The sequence below is a fragment of the Somniosus microcephalus genome, chromosome 11 (genome assembly GCF_052327205.1).
Source record: "Somniosus microcephalus isolate GS21.2 chromosome 11, FLI_Smic_1.0, whole genome shotgun sequence".
NCBI lineage: Eukaryota > Metazoa > Chordata > Chondrichthyes > Squaliformes > Somniosidae > Somniosus > Somniosus microcephalus.
In genome coordinates, this window is record NC_140997.1 from 199,785,236 (window position 1) to 199,809,315 (window position 24,080).

Genomic DNA, 24,080 nt, shown 5'->3' on the forward strand with positions numbered 1-24,080 from the left:
GTACAGTGGAGATCAGAGGCACAATCCTCCAATGTAGAAAGAGTGCGAGTGGCTTCCGATGTTACAGAAATCACCTGCAAACTCCTGAAAGCTAAATCTCTGCACAAAACAGTGTCAGCAAGACCCTTTCCCTTAGGCAAGGAAGCAGGTGTGAGTATTTATGTGCTTTTTCCGGCTATCACTTAATGAACTCGCACAATGGGCACTGAGCTTCCTGCCTCCCCTTCACAGGCGAGGTTCCCGAGTTGCGTGAATCCCATGCGCAACAAGTTAAAGCCCAAATCTGAGATTAGAAAGGCAGTTAAGGGTCTGTAAATGAGCAGTTAAACACCTCAATGAGGTCGCCCGCCTCTCCTGAGCGGGTCCATGGGGCGCCTTGAAATGTGCCCGAGTTCATTGCTGATGACAGCGGGTTCCCAACGTGCCGCCTACCTGCCCCAAACCCACCTGCTCTGCAATGGGAAAATTCTGGCCAAGGGGTGAGACCCCTGTAGGAGCAGGAAGCAATCTCACGGTACTTGGGCTTGACTTCAGACAGTTTTAATACCTGGTTGTAAAAGTTCTTTTGGCTCCTGAGCACTTTCCAAAACTGACCTGGAACTGATTTAAATGTTGGGAGGTTACTTAAATACAGATTTGGCCTGAATTCCTCTGTTCGTAACGTTAAAAAAATCGGAAATGCAGCTTATAAAGAACCGATTGCAATTTCGCTACTTGCGGCGCACAGAGGAAATCTGCCCCCGTGAAGATGCCCCTAATTCCTCTTAATCTGAACAGTTAAGTGTGTATTTTCCGGGACTCGCCCTCATTCCCGTCACTCACACTGGTTGTGTGTGCGGGGATTGGTCTGTTTGGACATTGTGGCTAAAGTGAAAGGTCGGAAACTGCGGATGTTTGCGAGAGGCTCTTGAAGAAATGGAGGGTAGGAGTTGGAAACATCAAGATTTAAAATCATTTATATGTTCAGGTCGATAGAAGGGGCGGGGCAATACGTGTTCGTCAAACCACTGGTCTGGTTTAAGCCAGGCGTGAAAAAGAAAACATGTGAACGGCGGGGGGGCAGAAATTATATTCCTGTTGCCAGTTTGATGTTTGTATTGAATGCTGAGTTTTTCCAGCATTTTCTATTGTTATTTCGGATTTCCAGCATCCGCAGTATTTTGCTATCATTTGAATGAAGCAATGTTTGAAAGGTTTGACTGTGATTCCAGTTGTTAGCGTATATGTTGGCTCTTTTTGTGCTGTGCCAAATCCCCCAGTATTTCAGGTAGAACTCTAGCCCCCTGACAGAGCATGTTAATACCAAGCAACTCCAGCCCCCTGACAGAGCATGTTAATACAAAGCAACTCCAGCACCCTAACAGAGCATGTTAATACAAAGCAACTCCAGCACCCTTACAGAGCATGTTAATACCAAGCAACTCCAGCCCCCTGACAGAGCATGTTAATACAAAGCAACTCTAGCTCCCTGACAGAGCATGTTAATACAAAGCAACTCCAGCACCCTTACAGAGCATGTTAATACCAAGCAACTCTAGCTCCCTGACAGAGCATGTTAATACAAAGCAACTCCAGCCCCCTGACAGAGCATGTTAATACAAAGCAACTCTAGCTCCCTGACAGAGCATGTTAATACAAAGCAACTCCAGCACCCTTACAGAGCATGTTAATACCAAGCAACTCTAGCTCCCTGACAGAGCATGTTAATACAAAGCAACTCCAGCCCCCTGACAGAGCATGTTAATACAAAGCAACTCCAGCACCCTTACAGAGCATGTTAATACAAAGCAACTCTAGCTCCCTGACAGAGCATGTTAATACAAAGCAACTCTAGCCCCCTGACAGAGCATGTTAATACAAAGCAACTCTAGCTCCCTGACAGAGCATGTTAATACAAAGCAACTCTAGCCCCCTGACAGAGCATGTTAATACAAAGCAACTCCAGCCCCTGACAGAGCATGTTAATACAAAGCAACTCTAGCTCCCTGACAGAGCATGTTAATACAAAGCAACTCCAGCACCCTTACAGAGCATGTTAATACAAAGCAACTCTAGCCCCCTGACAGAGCATGTTAATACAAAGCAACTCTAGCTCCCTGACAGAGCATGTTAATACAAAGCAACTCTAGCCCCCTGACAGAGCATGTTAATACAAAGCAACTCCAGCCCCTGACAGAGCATGTTAATACAAAGCAACTCTAGCTCCCTGACAGAGCATGTTAATACAAAGCAACTCTAGCTCCCTGACCGAGCATGTTAATACAAAGCAACTCTAGCCCCCTGACAGAGCATGTTAATACAAAGCAACTCTAGCTCCCTGATAGAGCATGTTAATACAAAGCAACTCCAGCACCCTTACAGAGCATGTTAATACAAAGCAACTCTAGCTCCCTGACAGAGCATGTTAATACAAAGCAACTCTAGCCCCCTGACAGAGCATGTTAATACAAAGCCACTCTAGCTCCCTGACAGAGCATGTTAATACAAAGCAACTCTAGCCCCCTGACAGAGCATGTTAATACAAAGCAACTCCAGCCCCTGACAGAGCATGTTAATACAAAGCAACTCCAGCACCCTTACAGAGCATGTTAATACAAAGCAACTCTAGCCCCCTGACAGAGCATGTTAATACAAAGCAACTCTAGCTCCCTGACAGAGCATGTTAATACAAAGCAACTCTAGCCCCCTGACAGAGCATGTTAATACAAAGCAACTCCAGCCCCTGACAGAGCATGTTAATACAAAGCAACTCCAGCACCCTTACAGAGCATGTTAATACAAAGCAACTCTAGCTCCCTGACAGAGCATGTAAATACAACAGCAACTCCAGCCCCTGACAGAGCATGTAAATACAACAGCAACTCCAGCACCTGCCAGAGCATGTTAATACAAAGCAACTCCAGCACCCTTACAGAGCATGTTAATACAAAGCAACTCCAGCCCCTGACAGAGCATGTTAATACAACAGCAGCTCTAGCTCCCTGACAGAGCATGTTAATACAAAGCAACTCCAGCACCCTTACAGAGCATGTTAATACAACAGCAACTCCAGCCCCTGACAGAGCATGTAAATACAACAGCAACTCCAGCCCCTGACAGAGCATGTAAATACAACAGCAACTCCAGCCCCTGACAGAGCATGTAAATACAACAGCAACTCCAGCCCCTGACAGAGCATGTAAATACAACAGCAACTCCAGCACCTGCCAGAGCATGTTAATACAAAGCAACTCCAACTCCCTTACAGAGCATGTTAATACAAAGCAACTCCAGCCCCTGACAGAGCATGTTAATACAAAGCAACTCCAGCACCCTTACAGAGCATGTTAATACCAAGCAACTCCAACTCCCTGACAGAGCATGTAAATACAACAGCAACTCCAGCCCCTGACAGAGCATGTTAATACAACAGCAACTCCAGCCCCTGACAGAGCATGTAAATACAACAGCAACTCCAGCACCTGCCAGAGCATGTTAATACAAAGCAACTCCAGCACCCTTACAGAGCATGTTAATACAAAGCAACTCCAGCACCTGCCAGAGCATGTAAATACAACAGCAGCTCCAGCAAGGTTGCTCTGAAGTTATTAGAACCAATCTTTTTCTGACTTATTGTAGAGCTGTATTCTGATCATTTGCAGCAGTACTGTCACACAGAGTGTGATACACAGTGGGTCTATGTGATAAGTTTCATATTGAACTTACACCACTAGACATGAATTTAATGTGAAAGTAATAAGGGCATCATCGTACATGGAGTCCTTGACAGTTGTAAAAGTCGCATTTAAGAAAGAAGTGGTCTTTTGGATGTGACTTTGGGATGTTGGGATGGGGGCTTATCATGATGAGCACCAACACTGGCGAATGGAAACGTTTTCTACTTTTGATGGTTTGCTTCACAGTGACATAAAAGTGTTCATGTGACTCCATACCCAATTCCTTACCTGACTCCTGAATGCACAGATATAGTGCTTCAAAGGTTGAATGCTCACAATGTCAAATTGAAAAGGAGCAAATGTACTTTTGTGCAGCCTGAGATTGTGTACTTTGGTCTGAAAGTTGATGCAAATGGCTTGCAATCAGTGAAGGAAAGGTTGATGCTGTCATCAATGCTCCAAAGCCACAGAACGTGTCTGAGTTAAGATCTTGCCTTGGAATGGTCCAGTACTACGCGCGTTTCTTACCTGAGTTAGTGACCATGTTAGCTCCAGTGCACAAGCTCCTCAAGAAGGATGTCAAGTGGAAGAAAAAGCAACAGGAAGTTTACGACGCTTGTAAGAGAAGTCTCTCTAGCGATGCTCTACCTGTGCACTACGACACAGAGCGTGAGCTTAAGTTAGCGTGTGATGCTTCCAGCTATGGTGTGGGAGCTGTCATAAGCCACCTAATGGATGACGGCCAAGAGAAACCAATCGCGTTTGCATCGCGAACCCTCACAAAGAATGAAAGAAAATATGAGCAAATTGTAAAGGAAGCACTCGCCAAAGTGTTTGGAATCAAGAAATTCCAACAGTTCCTGATCGACAGAAAGTTTACCCTGATAACCGATCACAAACCAGTCCTAGCAATATTGGGGCCCAAATCTGCCATCCCTGCAATGGCTGCATCAAGAATGCAATGTTGGGCAGTGTTGTTGTCACAATATGACTACACAATTGAATATCGCACTTCAAAGCAAAACGCAATCGCAGATGCCTTGTCCAGGTTGCCACATGAGGACTCGTGTTGGGAGTGAAGGTGCTATTTTCATGCTAGGTGCAGTTAACAAAGACTTTCCTGTGAATGCAACTGAGATTGCAGATGAGACTCAAAAGGACTCCGTACTGAAAAGAGTGTATGAAAACACCTTGAATGGATGGACTGATCAGTGTATAGACACAGAATTGAAACCATTCCATAACTGTTGCACTGAATTGTCTTGTGAGCAAGGTTGTATCAAGTGGGGGTACAGAATGGTGGTACCTACTTCTTTGAGAGAGAGAATTTTGGCTGAACTTTATAAAGTATGTGTCTATACTTAATCCAATAATGAAGAGACAGCTTGGGAGATTCAACGTAGGTCTTTACTTCATACCAACAGGCGGGAACTGAGGGGAAATCAGTACCCACAGTACTATTTATACCCCTATGGCCAGGGGTGGTACTACGGTATCACTACGCCCTACAAAGTAGTGCTGCCCTGGTCATAGGTTTAAAGCAACATACCTATTACATACACAACATTCCTCCCCTTTTAATTAAAACGTACCCGTGCAATTAAGTCAATGGATGCCCCATAACTAGGGCTAATAACATTTGGTAACACAATATACATAACATATTTACATCAAGAGTTGTCTACTTATATATATATATATATATATATATATATATATATATATGCAGAAACATGTTATAGATTCAGTCTCTGAGGAGGCCTCCTGTCTCGACTAGGATAACGTCTTTCTCTAGTCGGTCTCGGTGTAGGCGGCGGTACTTCCGTCACCCCTTCATCGCTGGACTCGTCGGTGTCTGATGGCACATCCTGTGCCGTGGAGATCACTGGAGTGCTGAACTCCTCGCAATCCTGAGACCTCTGTAACGACGAGCTGGGCCGTGATTCCGCTGTAACAATGTGCTGAGACGTTTGAGGTAGTGAATCAGTTGGGTTTCTGGACTCCACAAGTTGATCAGCATGTCGTCTGATTATGCCTTCCCCTGTCTCAACTGTGTACATCAAGGGTCCCTGGCGGGCCTTTATCGTACCAGACCGCCACTTTTCCTTCCTATAATCACGGGCCAACACTTGCTGCCCCACCTCGAAGCTCCGTGTCTGTCTGTCAGGAGCCCTACGAAATACTCGGTTTTCCACATCTCTCCGAATGTTTGGTTTGAGCAATTCAAGGCGAGACCTTAACCTTCTATTAAAGAACATGACGGCGGGGGCCTGGTTGGTCACCGTATGTGCAGCATTACGGTATGCGAATAGGAAGTTGTCCACCTTGTGTTGTAGTGGCAACCTTTCCTCCCCCATCGCCTTGATGGCCTTTTTAAAAGTCTGTACAAATCGCTCTGCCAGCCCATTTGTAGCCGGATGATATGGTGCGGACGTATAATGTCGCACTCCATTCCTTTTTAGGAATGCTTGAAATTCTTCTGCCACAAATTGTGGCCCATTGTCCGAACAGACTTGCTCGGGCACCCCGTTTCGGGCAAAAATGGTCCTTAAGACTGCGACCGCCTTTTCGGCTGTCGTTGATGACATCTTTATGACCTCCGGCCATTTTGAATGGGCGTCCACTACAATAAGGAACATCGCATCCAGGAAGGAGCCAGCGAAGTCCACGTGGATCCTTTGCCACGGCGTTGAGGGCCACTCCCACGGATGTAGTGGGGCTTGTGGTGGTACGTTCTGTACCATCTGGCATCCTTGGCACGCTTTTGCTACTTCCTCAATGTCCCTGTCAATGCCGGGCCACCAGACGTAGGCTCTGGCGAGGCTTTTCATTTTGACACCCCCCAGATGACCTTCGTGTAAGTCCTGCAACGCTTTATGTTGTAATTTTTGAGGGACCACCACCCTGGCTCCGCACATCAATGTGCCCCGGCAGACGGACAACTGGTCCTTCCTTGCCGAAAACGCCGGCAATGATGCGTCACCCTGCGCCGGCCAGCCTTTCACGGTTAATTCGTAAACCCTTGCCAATGTCGGGTCGTTCCGTGTTTCCCGCTCGATACATTGGCTGGTGATGGGCAAGTGTTCCATAACAGCCGTATGATATATTTCCACGGGGTCCTGTACTATCTCTTCGATCTCGGTAGGCAAGGGTAGCCGCGACAGGCCATCCGCATTGCCATGCTGTTTGGTACCCTTATATTCGATAAGGTACTGGTGTGCTCCTAAGAACAGTGACCATCTCTGTAGCCTTTGGGCCGTCATCAGGGGCACCCCTTTTGTTGGATTAAATATCGACACCAACAGTTGATGATCCGTCAGTAGTGTGAAACGTTGCCCATGCAGGTAGTGGTGGAATTTTTTTACACCCCACACCAGACTGAGGGCCTCCCTGTCGATTTGCGCATAGTTTCTTTCGGCTGTAGTTAACGACCTTGAGGCAAATGCTATTGGCCTCTCCGTCCCGTTGGGAAATTTGTGTGACAACACTGCCCCTATACCGTACGGGGAGGCGTCACATGCCAACCTCATTGGCATTTTTGGGTCAAAGTGTGCGAGCACTTCCTTTTGATGTGATGAGTTGTTTACCCTTTTTAAAAGCAGCCTCACACACTTCGTCCCAATTCCAGGAGACTCCCTTTTGCAGCAATGAATTTAGTGGATGTAAAATGGACGATAAGTTCGGGAGGAACTTATGGTAATAGTTTATAAGGCCTAAGAATGATCGTAACTGAGATACATTCTCAGGGGGCGGGGCCTTCACTACTGCCTCGATCTTTTCCGGGGACTTATGCAGGCCTTCCTTATCTATAATGTGACCACAGTATGAGATACGTTCCTGGAAAAACTCACATTTCTGCTTGTTCGCCCTGAGTCCGTATTGTTGTAACCGCAGAAGTACTCGCTCCAGGTTAGCGAGGTGGTCGTTATCCGTTTGCCCTGTCACCAGGATGTCATCCAGGTAGCACTGCATTCCTGGAATGCCCTGTAGGACCTGTTCCATGGTCCTCTGCCATATTGCTGGGGCAGATGCCACACCAAATACCAGGCGATTGTACTGGTACAATCCCTTGTGTGTGTTAATCGTTAGGAGCTTTTTCGAGTCCTGCTCCACCTCCATCTGTAAATAAGCTTGACAAAGGTCAATCTTCGTAAAGTGTCTACCCCCAGCTAACGATGCAAATATGTCCTCTGTACCGTGTGCAGGACTGGGTTAATAGTTATCTTAAAATCCCCGCAAATGCGAACCTTCTTTGGTTCCCCCGGTGTGTTATTTGCCGATTTCTTTATAACTGGGATGATGGGCGTGGCCCACTCGCTCCACTCAATCTTTGTAAGGACACCTGCACTCTCTAAGGCGTCCAGTTCTGCTTCCACCGCTGGCCGAATGGCATAAGGCACCGGTCTGGCCTTACAAAACTTGGGGTTTGCGTCTTGAGCAATAGTTATTTTTGCTCTAATGTCCTTTAAGGTCCCCAGCCCTTGTTGGAACACCTCTGGCGTTTTTGCCAATAGTTTCGACAGCCTGCTTGTAATGGTTGTATCATCCGTGGTGGTCTCTACTTTTAACTCGTGTATCGACTTCCAGTCGAAATGGATTTTTCTTATCCATTCCCTACCCAAAAGTAGTGGTGCACCGTTTGGTAGGACGTATAAATAAAGTCCTGGCACTTTTCTGCCGTTGTATTTAACTGTTACTTGCATTTTTCCCTTCGGGTAAACTTTTTGTCCCGTATATGTTTTTAATTTAATTTCCGTATCCTTTAAGGGAATGCTTTTGAACAGCCTGTTATAATCTTGTTCATTAATTACTGATCGGGCTGAACCCGTGTCCAGCTCCATATTAACTTCGACGCCTGCTACCGTCATTTTAACCCACATTGTGCTGTGGTCCTCCGTTTTGTCTACACCATATAACTTGAGACATCCTAGACCTTTAGGCTCTGCTTTTGTGCCTTCCTGTGACTCGTCTGAGCTACTGTCAGACATCTTATGTATTTTTGTCCTTGCCTTGGTACTGCTCGGATTGCCCCCACGATTGGGTTTCGTACCAGACCGACAAACTTTCGCTATATGCCCCTTTTTCCCACACTGCCGGCATATTTTATCAGGAAACCAACAATTACTTTGGTTGTGGGTGGTTTTGCCACAACGGTAGCATGTACCTTTGTGAAATGTCACCTCATGGGTGTCATAGCCGGTTGTGTTTTGTCGTATTTGAGCAGCACTCTGTGCTGCTGCTTCGTGGGAGGATGCTATTTCAATCGCCTGATCTAGGCTGAGCTGTTTCTTGGCTAGCAACCGTTTACGTGTATTCTCATTTAACATGCCACAGACAAATCTGTCTCTGATCGCATCCGTCAATATGGCTCCAAACTGGCAATGTTTGGACAACCTTCTGAGCTCAGCTAAATAGGCTGCCTGCGACTCATCATTCCTTTGGTCGCGTCTGTAGAAGCGGTACCTTTCCGCTATAAATGGTGGCTTAGGGTTTAAATGTTCCCTTAACGTATCAACAATTTGGGCGTACGTTTTGTCCGCTGGCTTTTCTGGAGTAAGAAGATTGCTCAGCAGCCCGTATGTTTTTGCCCCCATAAAATTTAATAAGGTTGCTACCTTTTGGTCATCTTCCACCTTGTTTACTATGCAATAAAGTTCATGCCTTTCGATATAGGCCTCCCATTCTTCTGTGTCCTCCACAAATGGTGCCAACCACCCTTCTTTAGACATTTTAACTGCTGAAGAGAAAAAAAAACTTTGAAGAGAAAAAACTTTTCCCCTTTTGTCCACTAGATGGCGTGCTAGTCCTCGTGGCTCCGTTTGTTCCCCAGATCGCTTTCCCCTTTGTCCACTAGATGGCGTTTTTTTATTTTTTATTTTAACTGCTGAAGAGAAAAAACTTTTCCCTTTTGTCCGCTAGATGGCGTGCTACTCCTCGTGGCTCCGTTTGTTCCCCCAGATCGCCTGCCCGTTCTGGCCCTTGCAGCACCCGTTCCCCGGAAGGATTTCAGTTACCTGGTCCTGGGTGGACTTTTACCCCGTGGCTGGAGCGCCCGTTCAGCCTCCTCTCAGCTGCTGCAGCTTCTGTTGGCCCCCTCTCTCTCTCTCTCTCTCTCTCTGTTGCTGCTGCTCCTCCGAACCTGGAGTGCTGGGCGATTTCCTTTGGTCGACGCTGGACTCTGCAGGCTGGCTGGTAAGAAGTCTCTCTCCTTCTCTCTCCGTACTGCTGCCGTTCCTTTGTTGCACCGTGTACTGGTGAGTTCGAACCTTACTCGTCGCCAGTATAAAGTATGTGTCTATACTTAATCCAATAATGAAGAGACAGCTTGGAAGATTCAACGTAGGTCTTTACTTCATACCAACAGGCGGGAACTGAGGGGAAATCAGTACCCACAGTACTATTTATACCCCTATGGCCAGGGGTGGTACTACGGCATCACTACGCCCTACAAAGTAGTGCTGCCCTGGTCATAGGTTTAAAGCAACATACCTATTACATACACAACAAACTTCATACTGAACATCCAGGGATCGTCGATATGAAATCGATTGCAAGAAGCTTTGTTTACTGGCCTGGTTTGGACAGTGAACTTGAAGCACTTGTCAGCAAATGCAGCGTTTGACAAAATTGCATAAGCGTTATTATGACACCAATCAGAAAGCACACAGTTTCAAACAAAATGAGTGTGTTTGTGTTCTCAGTCCCCCTGGCACGTCGAGTTCACACAAGTGGGATATAGGAACCGTAGTAGAGGTTGGCGGAACCAAGCGATATTTGGTTGCAATTTGGTGACAACATCCGAAGTGTTCATGTAGATCAAATGATCTCTGCTAGAGATGAACCAAGACATGATCGTGAACCACTTGATCATGAACTCATACACGAGTTTGACTCAGTTCAGACTTCAGTAACTGAAGTGCCAGGTTCAAGCAAGTCTGAGATAGAAACAGGACCATCTTTGAGTTCAGAACCAAAACAAGACAACCCAAAATCTTCTGAAAGGAGATCAGGAAGGCTCCGGAAACCTGTTATTAAACTGGATTTGTAGTTCATTTAAAAGAAAAAAAGCCAGGAATTTTTGTTATTTGGAACATGTAATGCTGAGAAAGGTGGGACCATAGTTTTGTTGTATTTGAGAGGGGAGAACATACACTTTTTTTTAAGGGGGAAAGCAGTGTGATGTATTATCACATGGTTTAGTATGAGCATGCTCAGTTTGTCCTGGCCTAATAATGCAAGCACATGAACTAGCAACTCGTCGTGTCTCTGTCTTTCATTTGTTCTACCCACATATATTACAGCTGATGACATAAAGATAGGTGACATAGTAAGTAGTCTGGACAGGAGCATAAAAGTACAATGAGACACTGTTAGATTAACTGTGTGGGAGAAACTGTGGGAGGTGGATTTCAACACAGGTAAGTGTGAGGTCATCCATTTTGGACCAAAAAAAGGATAGACCCAAGTGCTTTTAAAATGGTGTAAAACTAGGAACAGTGGCGATCCAAAGAGATTTAGGTGTCATGTACATAGATCAGTAAAATGTAGTGGTCAGGTGCAAAAAATAATCGAGTTCTAATGGAATGTTATCTTGATATCTAGAGGGCTGGAATATAAAGGGGAGGAAGTTTTGGTACAGCTATACAAAGCCCTGGTTAGGCCACATCTGGAGTACTGTGTACAGTTCTGGGCACCACACCTTAGATAGGATGTATTGGCCTTGGAAGAAGTGCAGAGCAGATTCACCAGAATGTTACCAGGGCTCCAAGGGTTAGATTATGAGGAGAGATTACATAAACTAGGCTTGCATTCCCTGGAATATAGAAGGTTAAGGGGTGATTTGATTGAGGTTTTTAGGATTTTGTAAGGAATTGATAGGGTAGATAAAGAGAAACGTTTTCTGCTGGTGGGGGGACTAGGACAAGGGGACATAACCTTAAAACCAGAGTCAGAACAGAAGTTAGGAAACACTTCTTCACACAAAGGGTGGTAGAAGTGTGGAACTCTGCCACAAAAAACAGTAGCTGCTAGCACAATTAATAATTTTAAATTGGAGACCGATACATTTTTGCTAGCTAGGGGTATTAAGGGATATGGAGCCAAGGCAGATAAATGGAGTTAGGAGACAGATAAGCCGTGATCTCATTGAATGGCGGAACAGGCTCGAGGGGCTGAATGGCCTACTCCTGTTCCAATGTTTCTATGCTTCTATGTTCTTCTTTGCAGTGAGGCATTGCAATCAGGGGTCATGCCTTCTGAGTTGCATTCTGTGCCTACTAGTCTCAGCCTGGTAGTATAGTAGAACCAGCATTGGTACTCTGCCTCAGGAGGTCAGGTACTGCTGGCACACATTTTACTTCGGATGCTTAAAATCACAAAGGTTCAAACCTAGGTCAGTGAAGTGAAAGACATGATGCACCCCCACAGTCCCCAACCTTGTAAATTTAATATGGAGTCTGAATAAAGGGAGATAACTGAAATCCTGTGAGAAGCTCTGGGAGGGTTTGAGACAAACGGCAGAACCATTTTTGGTGCCGGCCTCTCTTGACTGTTAGCAAATGGCTACCCTGTTGCAGCTTGCCAGTTGTAAGATGGTGGGAAATCAGCCAGCTCCAATGCTGAGCTGACCAGCTGGTCGAGTCAAGTGGGGGAATGCCTCCAACGAGCCCCTCCTGCAGTTTCCTGGGCTGTTTTGTGATTGACAGCCAGCACTCTCTGAGGACCACTGGTTATGCTGCTGAAAACCTTGTGCACACTCTGCCCATTTGTACCTGAAAATTGCAATCGAGGTTCTGCGACTGGCTCAGGACCCAGATTTGCATATTTAAACAGCCCCCTGTCTGTTTCAGACGGGCAGGCTGCTTGCCCATTTACAGGCCCACATCAGGTGGGCTTTGGGCGTCAGTGGGGGGGCCAAGGTGCTCCCCTGATTTTCAGTTGCTGGCCGCTCATTTTCAGGCGTGAAATGAGAAGCAGTCAGTTGAAAATCACCTCCACTGTGTCCGAACTTTCTGGAAGAATTTTTACATTGTGCTGAAGATGGGAATAAGAATGGAAGTGCAATTTTTCATGTTTGTTGCATTAGAATGGCATAATAATGTGGAGGAAGAGAGGAAATGTTTTTTCCTGAGATATAATTTAAAACTGCGTTATTATAATGACAGCTGTCATGTCATAGCTGTGGAATATATTTTACATACGATCTAGCACCATTTAATAGGAAATATCTCTACTAATTGGTGATTTATGGGCTGTGGAATGACATATTTTACAATGGAGTTAATGATAATCACATGACACCTCTTAAGCATCTGCTGGCAGACTAGGAATATAATATAATTTATTATACAGTCATAATTTATTTTGTTTCTGTTGCAGGAAAGAGGTGCAAAGATGCACTGAAAAATGACAGACTTTTCTTTACAAATGAAGGAGGCCTCTATGAAACCTTGTTAAATCAGATTATTATTTATTTGGCTAAAACAGCCCCTCCTGTTCTGAACAATACAGAACATGACACAGTAAGATAAGTCAGTTTTTATATTCTTTTTGCCCACCTTGCTATTTTTAGATATTTTTAATGTTGGGCATTACCTATGGGTCAGCATAACCTCTCTATTTAAATGCTATCCTTGTGTGAAATATACGGTTTATACCAAACTCATTAAGCTAAAATAAATTAAGAAAATGAAGCTGATTGCTTTTAAATAGCTCAGATTTAGTGCTATTTTGCAGGCTGTTATTTCTTGCGCTGCACATTGTGCAGGGACCCACCCTTGTGCCCGACTTTACTCACGTGCTCGTAGTCACGCCCTGCTGCTTGTGCACTACAACTAAGAACATTTAAAATTTGCATAAATTATTTAAATAACTGAATATTCAACCATAATAAAACATTGTGATATTTCCTTATTATATGCGGAGCCACACTGCATGAAAGCAATAATCCTGAAGATTGGGAGCAATTTAGGATTCAACAAAGGCGGACAAAGGGATTAATTAAGAAGGGGAAAATAGAATATGAGAGTAAGCTTTCAGGGAACATATGTAAAAGCTTTTATAGATAGGTGAAGAGAAAACGATTGGTGAAGTCAAGCGTAGGTCCCTTGCAGTCAGAATCAGGGGAATTTATAATGGGGAACAAAGAAATGGCAGGCCAACTAAATACATATTTTGGTTCTGTCTTCACAAAGGAGGACACAAATAACCTCCCAGAGATGCCGGGGAACATAGGGTCTGATGAAAGGGAGGAACTGAAAGAAATCAGTATTTGTAGGGAAATGGTGTTAGGGAAATTGATGGGATTGAAGGCCGATAAATCCCCAGGGCCTGATAATCTACATCCTAGGGTACTTAAGGAAGTGGCCCTAGAAATAGTAGATGCATTGCTGATCATCTTCCAACATTCGATGGAATCTGGAACAGTACCCATGGATTGGAGGGTAGCTAATGTTACCCCACTATTCAAAAAAGGTGGTAGAGAGAAAACAGGGAATTACAGACCAGTAAGCCTGACATCGGTAGTGGGGAAAATACTAGAGTCCATTATAAAAGATGTAATAGCAGAGCACTTGAAAAACAGTGACAGGATCGGACAAAGTCAACATGGATTCACAAAAGGTAAATCGTGCTTGACTAATCTACTGGAATTTTTTGAGGATGTAACTGGTGAAATAGATAAGGGAGAACCAGTGGATGTGCTGTATCTGGACTTTCAGAAGGCCTTCGATAAGGTCCCGCATAAGAGATTAGCGTGTAAAGTTAAGGCACATGGGATTGGGGGCAAGGTATTGACTTGCATAGAGAACTGGTTGGCAGACAGAAAGCAAAGAGTTGGAATAAACGGGTCCTTTTCTGAGTGGCAGGCAGCGACTAGTGGGGTACCGCAGGGATCGGTCCTTGGACCCCAGCTATTCACAACATATATTAATGATCTAGACAAGGGAACTAGATGTAATATCTCCAAATTTGCAGACGACACAAAGCTGGGTGGGCGTGTGTGCTGTGAGGAGGATGTCGAGAAACTCCAGGATGATTTGGACATGTTGGGTGATTGGGCAGATAAATGGCAGATGCAATATAACGTGGATAAATGTGAGGTTGTCCACTTTGGTGGCAAAAACAGGAAGGCAGATTATTATCTAAATGGCAATAGATTGGGAGAAGGGGAAGTGCAACGAGACCTGGGTGTCCTTGTGCACCAGTCGCTGAAGGTAAGCATGCAGGTGCAGCAGGCGGTTAAGAAGGCAAATGGTATGTTGGCCTTTGTAGCGAGAGGGTTTGAGTACAGGAACAAGGATGTCTTGCTGCAGTTGTACAGGGCCTTGGTGAGACCACATCTTGAGTACTGTGTGCAGTTTTGGTCGCCTTATCTGAGGAAGGATGTTCTTGCCATGGAAGGAGTTCAGCGAAGATTCACCAGGCTGATACCTGGGATGGCAGGAATGACGTATGAGGAGAGATTGGGTCGATTGGGCTTGTACTCGCTGGAGTTTAGAAGAATGAGAGGTGATCTCATTGAAACTTATAAAATTCTGACAGGACTGGACAGACTAGATGCAGGAAGGATGTTCTCGATGGTCGGGGAGTCCAGAACCAGGGGACACAGTCTAAGGATAAAGGGTAGGCCATTTAGGACAGAAATGAGGAGGAATTTCTTCACCCAGAGAGTGGTGAACCTGTGGAACTCTCTACCACAGAAGGCAGTGGAGGCCAGTTCATTAAATATATTCAAGAAGGAGTTGGATATAATTCTTAAGGCTAAAGGGATCAAGGGGTATTTGGAGAAAGCAGGGACCGGGTACTGAATTTGGTTGATCAGCCATGATCGCATTGAATGGCGGAGCAGGCTCGAGGGGCCGAATGGCCTACTCCTGCTCCGATCATCTATGTTTCTATATTTCTAAACCCAACTCAGTATAATCATACCTTTTAGCCAGCACTTATGTTAACAATCTAGCTAATATTTAAAAAGCAACATTACTTTGCACTAATTATTTGATACCACTGTAGTGTCAGGTGTCCTTTGTGGAATACAATATAAGCAATCAGATTGTTTAACATTTCTCTCCATGGGTTATGAATAAAGGAAAATTGTGCATGTACTTCATTCATTTAAAAAGAAATTGATTAAAAATAATCAGTTCCAGTGGATTAATATGACCTAAAGGTTACTACACAAGATAAGAGCTCACGGGGTTGGGGGTAATATATTAGCATGAATAGAGGATTGGCTAACTAACAGAAAACAGAGAGTCGGGATAAATGGGTCATTTTCAGGTTGGCAAACTGTAACTAGTGGGGTGCTGCAAGGATCAGTGCTGTGGCCTCAATTATTTACAATGTATATTAATGACTTGGATGAAGGGACTGAGTGTAATGTAGCCAAATTTGCTGATGATACAAAGATAGGTGGGAAAGCAAATTGTGTGGAGGATGCAAAGAATCTTCAAAGGGATATAAATAGGCTAAGTGAGTGGGCAAAAATCTGGCAGATGGAGTTTAATGTGGGAAAATGCGAGGTTATCCACTTTGGTAGGAAAAATAAAAAAGCAAATTATTATTTAAATAGGGAGAGATTACAAAATGCTGAGGTACAGGGGGAATCTGGGAGTCCTTGTACATGAATCACAAAAAGTTAGCATGCAGGTACAGCAAGTAATTAGGAAGGCCACTGGAGTGTTGTCCTTTATTGCAAAGGGAATGGAGTATAAAAGTAGGGAAGTCCTGTTACAACTGTACAGGCGTTGGTGAGACCACACCTGGAGTACTGCGTACAGTTTTGGTCTCCTTATTTAAGGGAGGATATACTTGCATTGGAGGCCGTTCAGAGAAGGTTCACGAGGTTGATTCCGGAGATGAAGGGGTTGTCTTATGAAGAAAGATTGAGCAGGTTGGGCCTATACTCATTGGAGTTTAGAAGAATGAGAGGGGATCTTATTGAAACATATAAGATTCTGAAGGGGCTTGACAGGGTAGATGCAGAGAGGATATTTCCCCTTGTGGGGGAATCTAGAACTAGGGGGCATAATTTCAGAATAAGGGGGCACCCTTTTAAATCGAAAATGAGGAGGAATTTCTTCTCTCAGAGGGTCGTGAATCTTTGGAATTCTCTACCCCAGAGAGCTGTGGATGCTGGGTCATTGAATATACTTAAGGTGGAGATAGACAGATTTTTGAATGATAAGGGAGTCCAGGGTTATGGGGAGCGGGCTGGGAAGTGGAGTTGAGGCCAAGATCAGATCAGCCATGATCTTATTGAATGGCGGAGCAGGCTCGAGGGGCCAAATGACCTACTCCTGTTCCTACGTCTTATGTTCTTATGTAATATGCACCTTCTACCTTGACTGAGCATGGATTCACATTAAGCAACTTGATGTTAAATAACCTGTAAAGTTTCCCATTGTATTTTATAGTTACTAAACCCTAAAATGGAAAAACACAATCGCTCAGCCACACTTCTTGAATGTTTGTCACGAAAAGGTGAAGAAAGCTGTAGTCATTTTTATACAGCATTAAAAATGTATGATTCGTATCTGTACCAACAGCTTCCCAGCCAAAGAAAGACAGGTAAAATGCACTTTATGTTATACAAGAGACTATTTATTTTTAACACACTGTTCGGGGACATCATTTACTGTGGAAAAAGTTATCTGTTTGAAAATTGTGGTGATTAAAAGAAAACTATTTCTTGTTCATCAAATGTCATTGCAGGTGATGAGCTCAATTATGTTAATAAACAAAATGCAGCAGAAATGGAAAAATGTCCACACCCTGTGCAAAGAGAAGGTACTTGATTTTGTGCATCTTTAAGTTTGGTCCTTTATGGTAACTCAACGCATTTTACAGGATTTTCCTATCAATTATCCTTGTCAGTCCTTTGAATGTGTATTTGGTCAAAGAGGATGTGGTAGCCTGCACTGTCTCTACCAGGCTTTTTCAGTGTGCTGCTGCTGCTGCTGCATGTGAAATGAAGGGGACTGTAACATAAATCCACAACCTTTAGTATTTGTAGTGATCATGTTGGTTGCAGTAAAAAATGCTTAGATTTATTGGCCTGGAATTTCCGCAAAACTTGCACTGCAACAGCGGTGTAAGTACGGCGTAATGCTGATTTTCAGTGCAAAAGGTCGAGGAAATTCACATGTAAATGACTTATACCGTTTTTTACACTGCGCCTGTGTTTCCTCAATCTTTTTGTGCTGATTTAGCGAAACCTCTGCCAAAACCTTCAAAACCACTGATTAGCATTGACCCTCCCCCATGCAAAAGACCAGAGAATGAGAGTTTCCTGCATTTATGCCAGTTCTGAATGGGCTGTAAATTTACGCTGAAAATCCTAGGTGCAGCAGGACCCAGTCATATTTCTGGTGTTTTATGCTGATTTTTTAACAGCTTTTTGTTTCTTTCTCGTCACTGAGACCTGCTCTGTATTTTTTGTATCTTTGAATACATTTTTAGAAAAGAATTATGTTAAAAATTGAAAAGCTCCCACGATTGAACCTTCTTTAATATGCTGTGCCTAATGTGCATGAAGGATTGTTTGATGGCTTCAAACTTTAATTTTCATAGATAAAGGTGGACTTAAAGCAGGAATATGGCGAAGGTTCTGTGCTTTCCTTGGGCCCCGATTGTTTCCACTGATTTTTATGTTCCAGTGTATGCTAATGAGATTGGCAGAAAATTTTGGCTGAAGTACCAGTCAGCAAGTTTGGTGTAGAAACCGGCGTAAAGTTTGGCTTAACTTGTCGGTTATGCCCTTTCAGGAAATTCCAGGCTGTTCTGTCATGCCACGAGTAGAATCCTGAGATTACTGAGGGCGCTTTTTGGGGCTGTCACGTTCTGTTAGTTGCTGCCACGTTATTCTCAATTAGACACGTAACGTTACATTCACAGCACCACCTACAGACTTCGCACCTTTGGAATCTTTGGACCACTCACCGTTTTTAATATAATAGAAAGATGAGATGCAGACCTGTATTCAATTATTTTTCAAAATATATTATTTATATAGATTAAGAAGATTTTTATCAATTCACTGTGCCTTGCCATTGGATTCATTAACCTTCTCAGTGTACCAAGGCTGTAAAGGCCTAAAGTAAATTAAATTCTGGCCAATATCAACCTAGTTCTGTACACCTGTGTGCTTATTACACAACACTGTTCATAATTCAAAACTCATTGGCACAGAGGTGATTGGTGTGGGTAACTGAGGTGTCATACTGGTGTAGGGCTCTGCCAAGGTGCAGCTTAAAGCACATTACATCTGATTCTGTTCTTTCCAGTGTGGGAGTGCCTAATTCAGCCACTAGAGGTTAAAGTAGACAAATATATTATTCTCCAGCACAGATATCCCTTATCTCAATAAACAAAAAAGTGTTACCTTGCCAATAAAGCATCATCAAAAGGGCAAACAAAAAATATTAGATATTACAAGTTAATTGGGTGACACTTTATGGCCCAGTACTACACTACATGGATCTTTGGGAGAGGCCTGCTCAGATGTTTAAAAAAATATGCTTACCAGAGATAGTGAATATAACACTATTCCCCACTGTGTCTCCTCAACCTGACTTGTAAAAATAAAAATCTTTGAATAATGAAACTTGATGGTGTAGCTTCCAAATGCTCTTATAATAATTTGTCCGTGACTACACAAACCACTCTGGGTCCAGGTATATTGTGTAGAAGTAAAATAGGTTTATTAAGCATTAAACATCCAGTACAAAGAAGTAATACTTAACAAGGAGATAGTCACAGTCTTGTTCGTTTGAGCCTCGGCGTTCCTTCCGAGTGACTGTGGCGCGGTCTCTTTATTCTCTTGCTGTTTTCTGTTGACTGAAGCTCCTTCAACTCTGATTCTTGGTTTGCGCTGCCTTCAGTGTTCAATGCCTGTATCTTTATACACTTTCCCTTCCTTTGCCTACGTGACTGCAGTCAGCTATCTGACACTTGGTACATGCTTTATGACCTTGTTGATCCCACTAGGTCTTGCTTTGTGCATATCAAAGTGCCCTTTATCTTTAGATGTTCACTTTTCAAAGACCATTTCCTAAGATGTTGTCTAAACAGTCTGTCCATTTTATAGTGGTATCACTGAGGGGTGCCTTCAATTTCTCTCTCTTCTCTTTTATGTCTTTTCCATCATATTACTGAATACCACGTTCCTGACAGTCTCCATAAACTTAGCATTACTTCAGTAATTGAAATCACAGCAGCTTCTGTCAGGTTGGCATAATTTCCCATCCTGCTTTTCTCTCAGTCATTCGCCATTTTATACAGGCTTTTAGGCTTTTAACATACAATTTCACATATAGTTATACAAAAATGTTTACTAAATCATACAGATACACCCTATCCTACAAATCCCTACGTTGAGGGCAAGGCATTTGCCGACCCCTCAAAACTACACTCTTACATATGGATTAGTTCTCTTTCGTTTGTGTAACTCTAAGGTATTTTGGGTTGTGATAATACTTAAACATAATTGGGTATTAGACATCAGGGGCTAGAATTTCAGTAAGGCCCCGCCAGCTTTGTGCCCAGTTACCGCCCAAAGAGGGCTTCTGCGCCAATAGAGGAGTTTGCACTGATATTCAGCGCAGCGGTAATGGCGGCGGTAGCCGGTAGCGCTGCGCCGGCACCGATGACATCATCGGTGTGCGCAGTGCCCCGGTTCCGCCCCGATACCGGCCCGATCCCCATATTTAGTTGCGGCTGCCTCTTCCGCAGCGGCCGCAAACAATGTTCTGCAACCGTGGCCGTCCTGCAGCCTTAGTGGCGCTAGTTAAGGCGGAGGTGCGGCCGGCCGCTTTTTCGGCGGCCGCCTGCCCGCACCTCCTTCCCCGGCCTCCTCCACCCCCCCCCCCCCCCGCGGCATTGCCGGCTGCTTTCCGCGAGCCCGGCACTTCTCCGTGGTGCCGGGCTCATTTGCCGGCACTATCAAGCGGCGATCTCCCCGTTGCAGGCACCTCCCCCTTAAGAGAAGGAGGAGGCCTGCAGTACCGCAGCCTGCCGCTCCGCAGCGGGTGGCGCAGCGGCACCTACAGCGCTGAAATTCAGTTTCAGCGCCCCAAGCGGGGGCGGGCACACCCTGGAATAGCGCCCGGTTCCGACTTGGGGCGCAAAAACTGAGTTTCTGACGGTCGCAACTGGCTCCGCGCGCAGCGCTAACTTTTGGGCGCAAGCGAGCTGGCGGGGCCTTACTGAATTTCTAGCCCCAGGTGTTTCAGGTAGCAGGTGTATAGTAGTGAGCATATTAGTACTATGAGTTGGGCTATGACCAGTACATGGGAAATTATTCTAATCCAAGGAGAAATTTCCATATTTGTTCCTATATCCCACCAGTGGGTCTGAATCTCGATGTCTGGAATTTCCTCGGCTATGTCTTTATTTCCTTGCACCAACATATAATAATGGCGTTGAGAGGTGCTCACTTGACTTATTAGCTCGCTTAATGCTTCAGGTAACTCAGGGATGTCCTATCCGAATCTTGTGACATAATCTTCTAGATTTATTTTTAAATCATCTTCTACTTGTAGTACCTGTTGGCCATGTGAGGCTATTACAAGGAGAATTCTTCCTCCTATTACCGTAGTCTTTGTAGGGGTAATACAGTAGGTCCCTGGGGTTATTGAACATTCAAATATTCATGACATTAGGCATTTTCTAAAGTGGTAAAACAATACCTCCCTTCTCGTACGTAGGCTGTTCTAGTTCTTGCATCTGAGGGGCCTGTCACTTCCATGGTACAGTTTAACCTTTCTTCATTCCAACCATATCCACAGGTATCCTTTGAATGTCCATATAAACTGTATGGACAGACAAAGGCATCCTCATTTGTATTGCATCCCTGGAGGTTTGATTCAATCCATGTTAGTTTTCCTAATTGTACTAACCATTGTGGTGCCATGAGAAATCGGGTAATAGTATTCCCTTGTACTACTCCTATATTTTCTATCCTAAATAAGGGGTTGGGCCTAGTTCGATTCATTAGACTAGGAATTTGTAGTATTAGTCCCATCAACCTTTGACTCCCTACCTCGTGGCATTTGTGTTTGACAGGGTGGATCCTAATCAAACTTCTGATCTTACCTAGTTCTGCATCATCGTAATAGCTGGATAGCCCTGATAAGTGTTTATTAATGACCCAAGTGGGGAGACATCCCTTATTAATGGTCTGAAGGTTTTCCCTAGTTTGATCAATCAGCCAATTCCCGCACATAACGCATACGTCATTATGGGCTGCTTGATCAGAGGCATTTCTATTTTCCCTAATCAGATCATTAATTCTTTTGGCATGATCCTCTATTTCATGTATGATGTCCCGTAGGTGTATGGTCATTACCTGATCCTCCCTTAGCTCCTCACTTACTATGTTGTTTTCCCTACTAAGTATCTCCTTCAACTTTTCCCTTACTGTCTGTAATTGTTTTTGTAAATCTGCAAAGTCCATTGAGTTAATTACCGATGTTACTGTGTTGAAACTTGTGAGTCTGTCGTTTATCAATCCTCTTCTCTGTCTACTCTTTCCCTGGCTGCTCTCTTTAGTGGTACTAAACTCATGGTGGAAGGTCCCTTCTGTTTTCTCTGTGCTTATAGATAAGGTTGCCTATTCCCAGTACTGATTAAAAACCTGCTGCAGCATTCTCTGAGTTAGTTGTGCTGTTTTGTCAGGGCACCACTTTGGTAGTATTAGTTCTGTTAAATTTAGGATAACAGGGGCCACTTCCGGTATTACTTGATGATACACTGCTTTATAGGTGGGTATAATTACAAGACCGTTCCCAGGTCCCGGTGTTAGTTGGGGACATTGTTCCTCGGGTACACCCTCTCGTGGTTCTGAAAGACTTGGGGGGAAAAATTCAGTTGTTTGCGCCTCCCGTTAGCGCCTTAAGAGGGTGCCAATTGGGGCGCAAAGCAACTAGAGGCCAGGCACGGTGATGTTTGTGCCGCTCGCGAAATTAAGTAGACATTTTGCAGCGGCGCTAAACACTCCCGCCACGGTCTCCTGCACCGGCAGATTATGACGTCAGTCGAGTGTGCAACGCCCCGTTAGTGCCCTGGACCGGATATTGAGTGGCGCCCCCTGCCTTACCGCCTGCCGCTAGCAACGACAGGTTGAAGGGAGCGTTGTGCTGTCAGAAAGGGACTCGGAGAGCACTATCTAAAGGCGACTGCTTCCTGCCTTTTTTTGTCGGTGACATTTTTGCACCACGCATTCTGAGAGAGAGACTTCTGGAGAGATTCAACGCTGTGTGAAGGAGTTTTGAGTACTGAGCAGCACTTTGCAGGTTTATTTTGATTTGCCCTTCCTTGCTTCACCAGCGCTCTGAGGTAGCGCCTCGCTCCTCAGCCTTTGCGCCTTAAGACAGGTGTGAAGTGCCTGATTTAGCGCTCCAATCACCTCCGGGGCGATAAAAGCCAAGTTTGCTGTCGGAGGTGATAATTAGCACCAGGCGCTAAACTTTGTGCACCGCCAATAATGGCGCCCCAAATGGGGCGATACCGAATTTTTCCCCCTTGCTTTCTCATAGGGTGTGAGCTTAACACTATAGACATATCCATCTTCCCTTACACATCCAGTTATCGCATTTTTGAATTCTATTATGCTGTTATCTTTATTCCCAAAATCCCAATAATTTCCCCAACGTTCAAAGGTTATAAAGGGCTTATTTTCTGCTGCGGTGACCTCTATATCGTCTCTGGGAATCTCATATCCTACTGAGGTAATCTTTACATTATATTCGGGAATAGGAGGCCAGTCATCATCCTGATTTTTAAAGCCCATGATAATATTCGACCCAATACAAGAATACTGGCCGGTATGTTTCTTCCACCACCGAGGCCAGCATAATTGTACATAGCCCTTACTTTCCGAAGCTACTGGTCCCTGATTTGATTCTTGTACCTGTTCCCAGATTCCATTCTTTTTCTTCAGGAATTTCCACGCATTTGGGCCTTTCCTGTTCCTTATCCCGCACCTGATACACCATATCCTTCTTTTATTTCCCAATTACTGTATACACCTTTTCTTGTAATGTACCACAACCCGTTACATATGGTGTTGTTATATTATCTTTTGTACTATTTCTGATCCAAACTGAAACATCCCCCTCATACGTCTCGGATGATCCGTTATAGTTCTTTGATTGTTTATGTCCGCCAACAATTCGAGGTTCCATTCCATAGATGGGGAGTCGGGTGCATTCGCCTCCTTCGTCCAGTGTACAGATGTTGATGGTAATGTCAAAAGTTTTTGTTACCTCTGGAGAGCTCACTGCACATCAATTATCAGTATCAGCATACAGAGCCATTCGCCATTTTATACAGGCTTTTAACGTACAATTTCACATATTATAGTTATACAAAAATGTTTACTAAATCATACAGATACACCCTATCCTACAATGGTAATATATTGCT

At 44.3% G+C, this 24,080-nt stretch overlaps 1 protein-coding gene across 2 annotated transcripts in view; it reads left to right on the forward strand.

Annotated features, from left to right (window-relative positions):
• The first annotated feature begins 831 nt into the window (after positions 1–831).
• LOC147111117 (uncharacterized) overlaps positions 832–24,080 on the forward strand; it is a 28,470-nt gene continuing 5,221 nt past the window's right edge. For both annotated transcript variants that reach the window (XM_086002292.1, XM_086002291.1), the window contains exons 1-4: positions 832–922; positions 13,035–13,177; positions 17,072–17,225; positions 17,370–17,444. In XM_086002292.1, the coding sequence (XP_085858418.1) occupies positions 916–922; positions 13,035–13,177; positions 17,072–17,225; positions 17,370–17,444 (379 nt within the window). In that variant the 5' untranslated portion in view covers positions 832–915. The remainder of the gene's footprint in view (positions 923–13,034; positions 13,178–17,071; positions 17,226–17,369; positions 17,445–24,080) is intronic.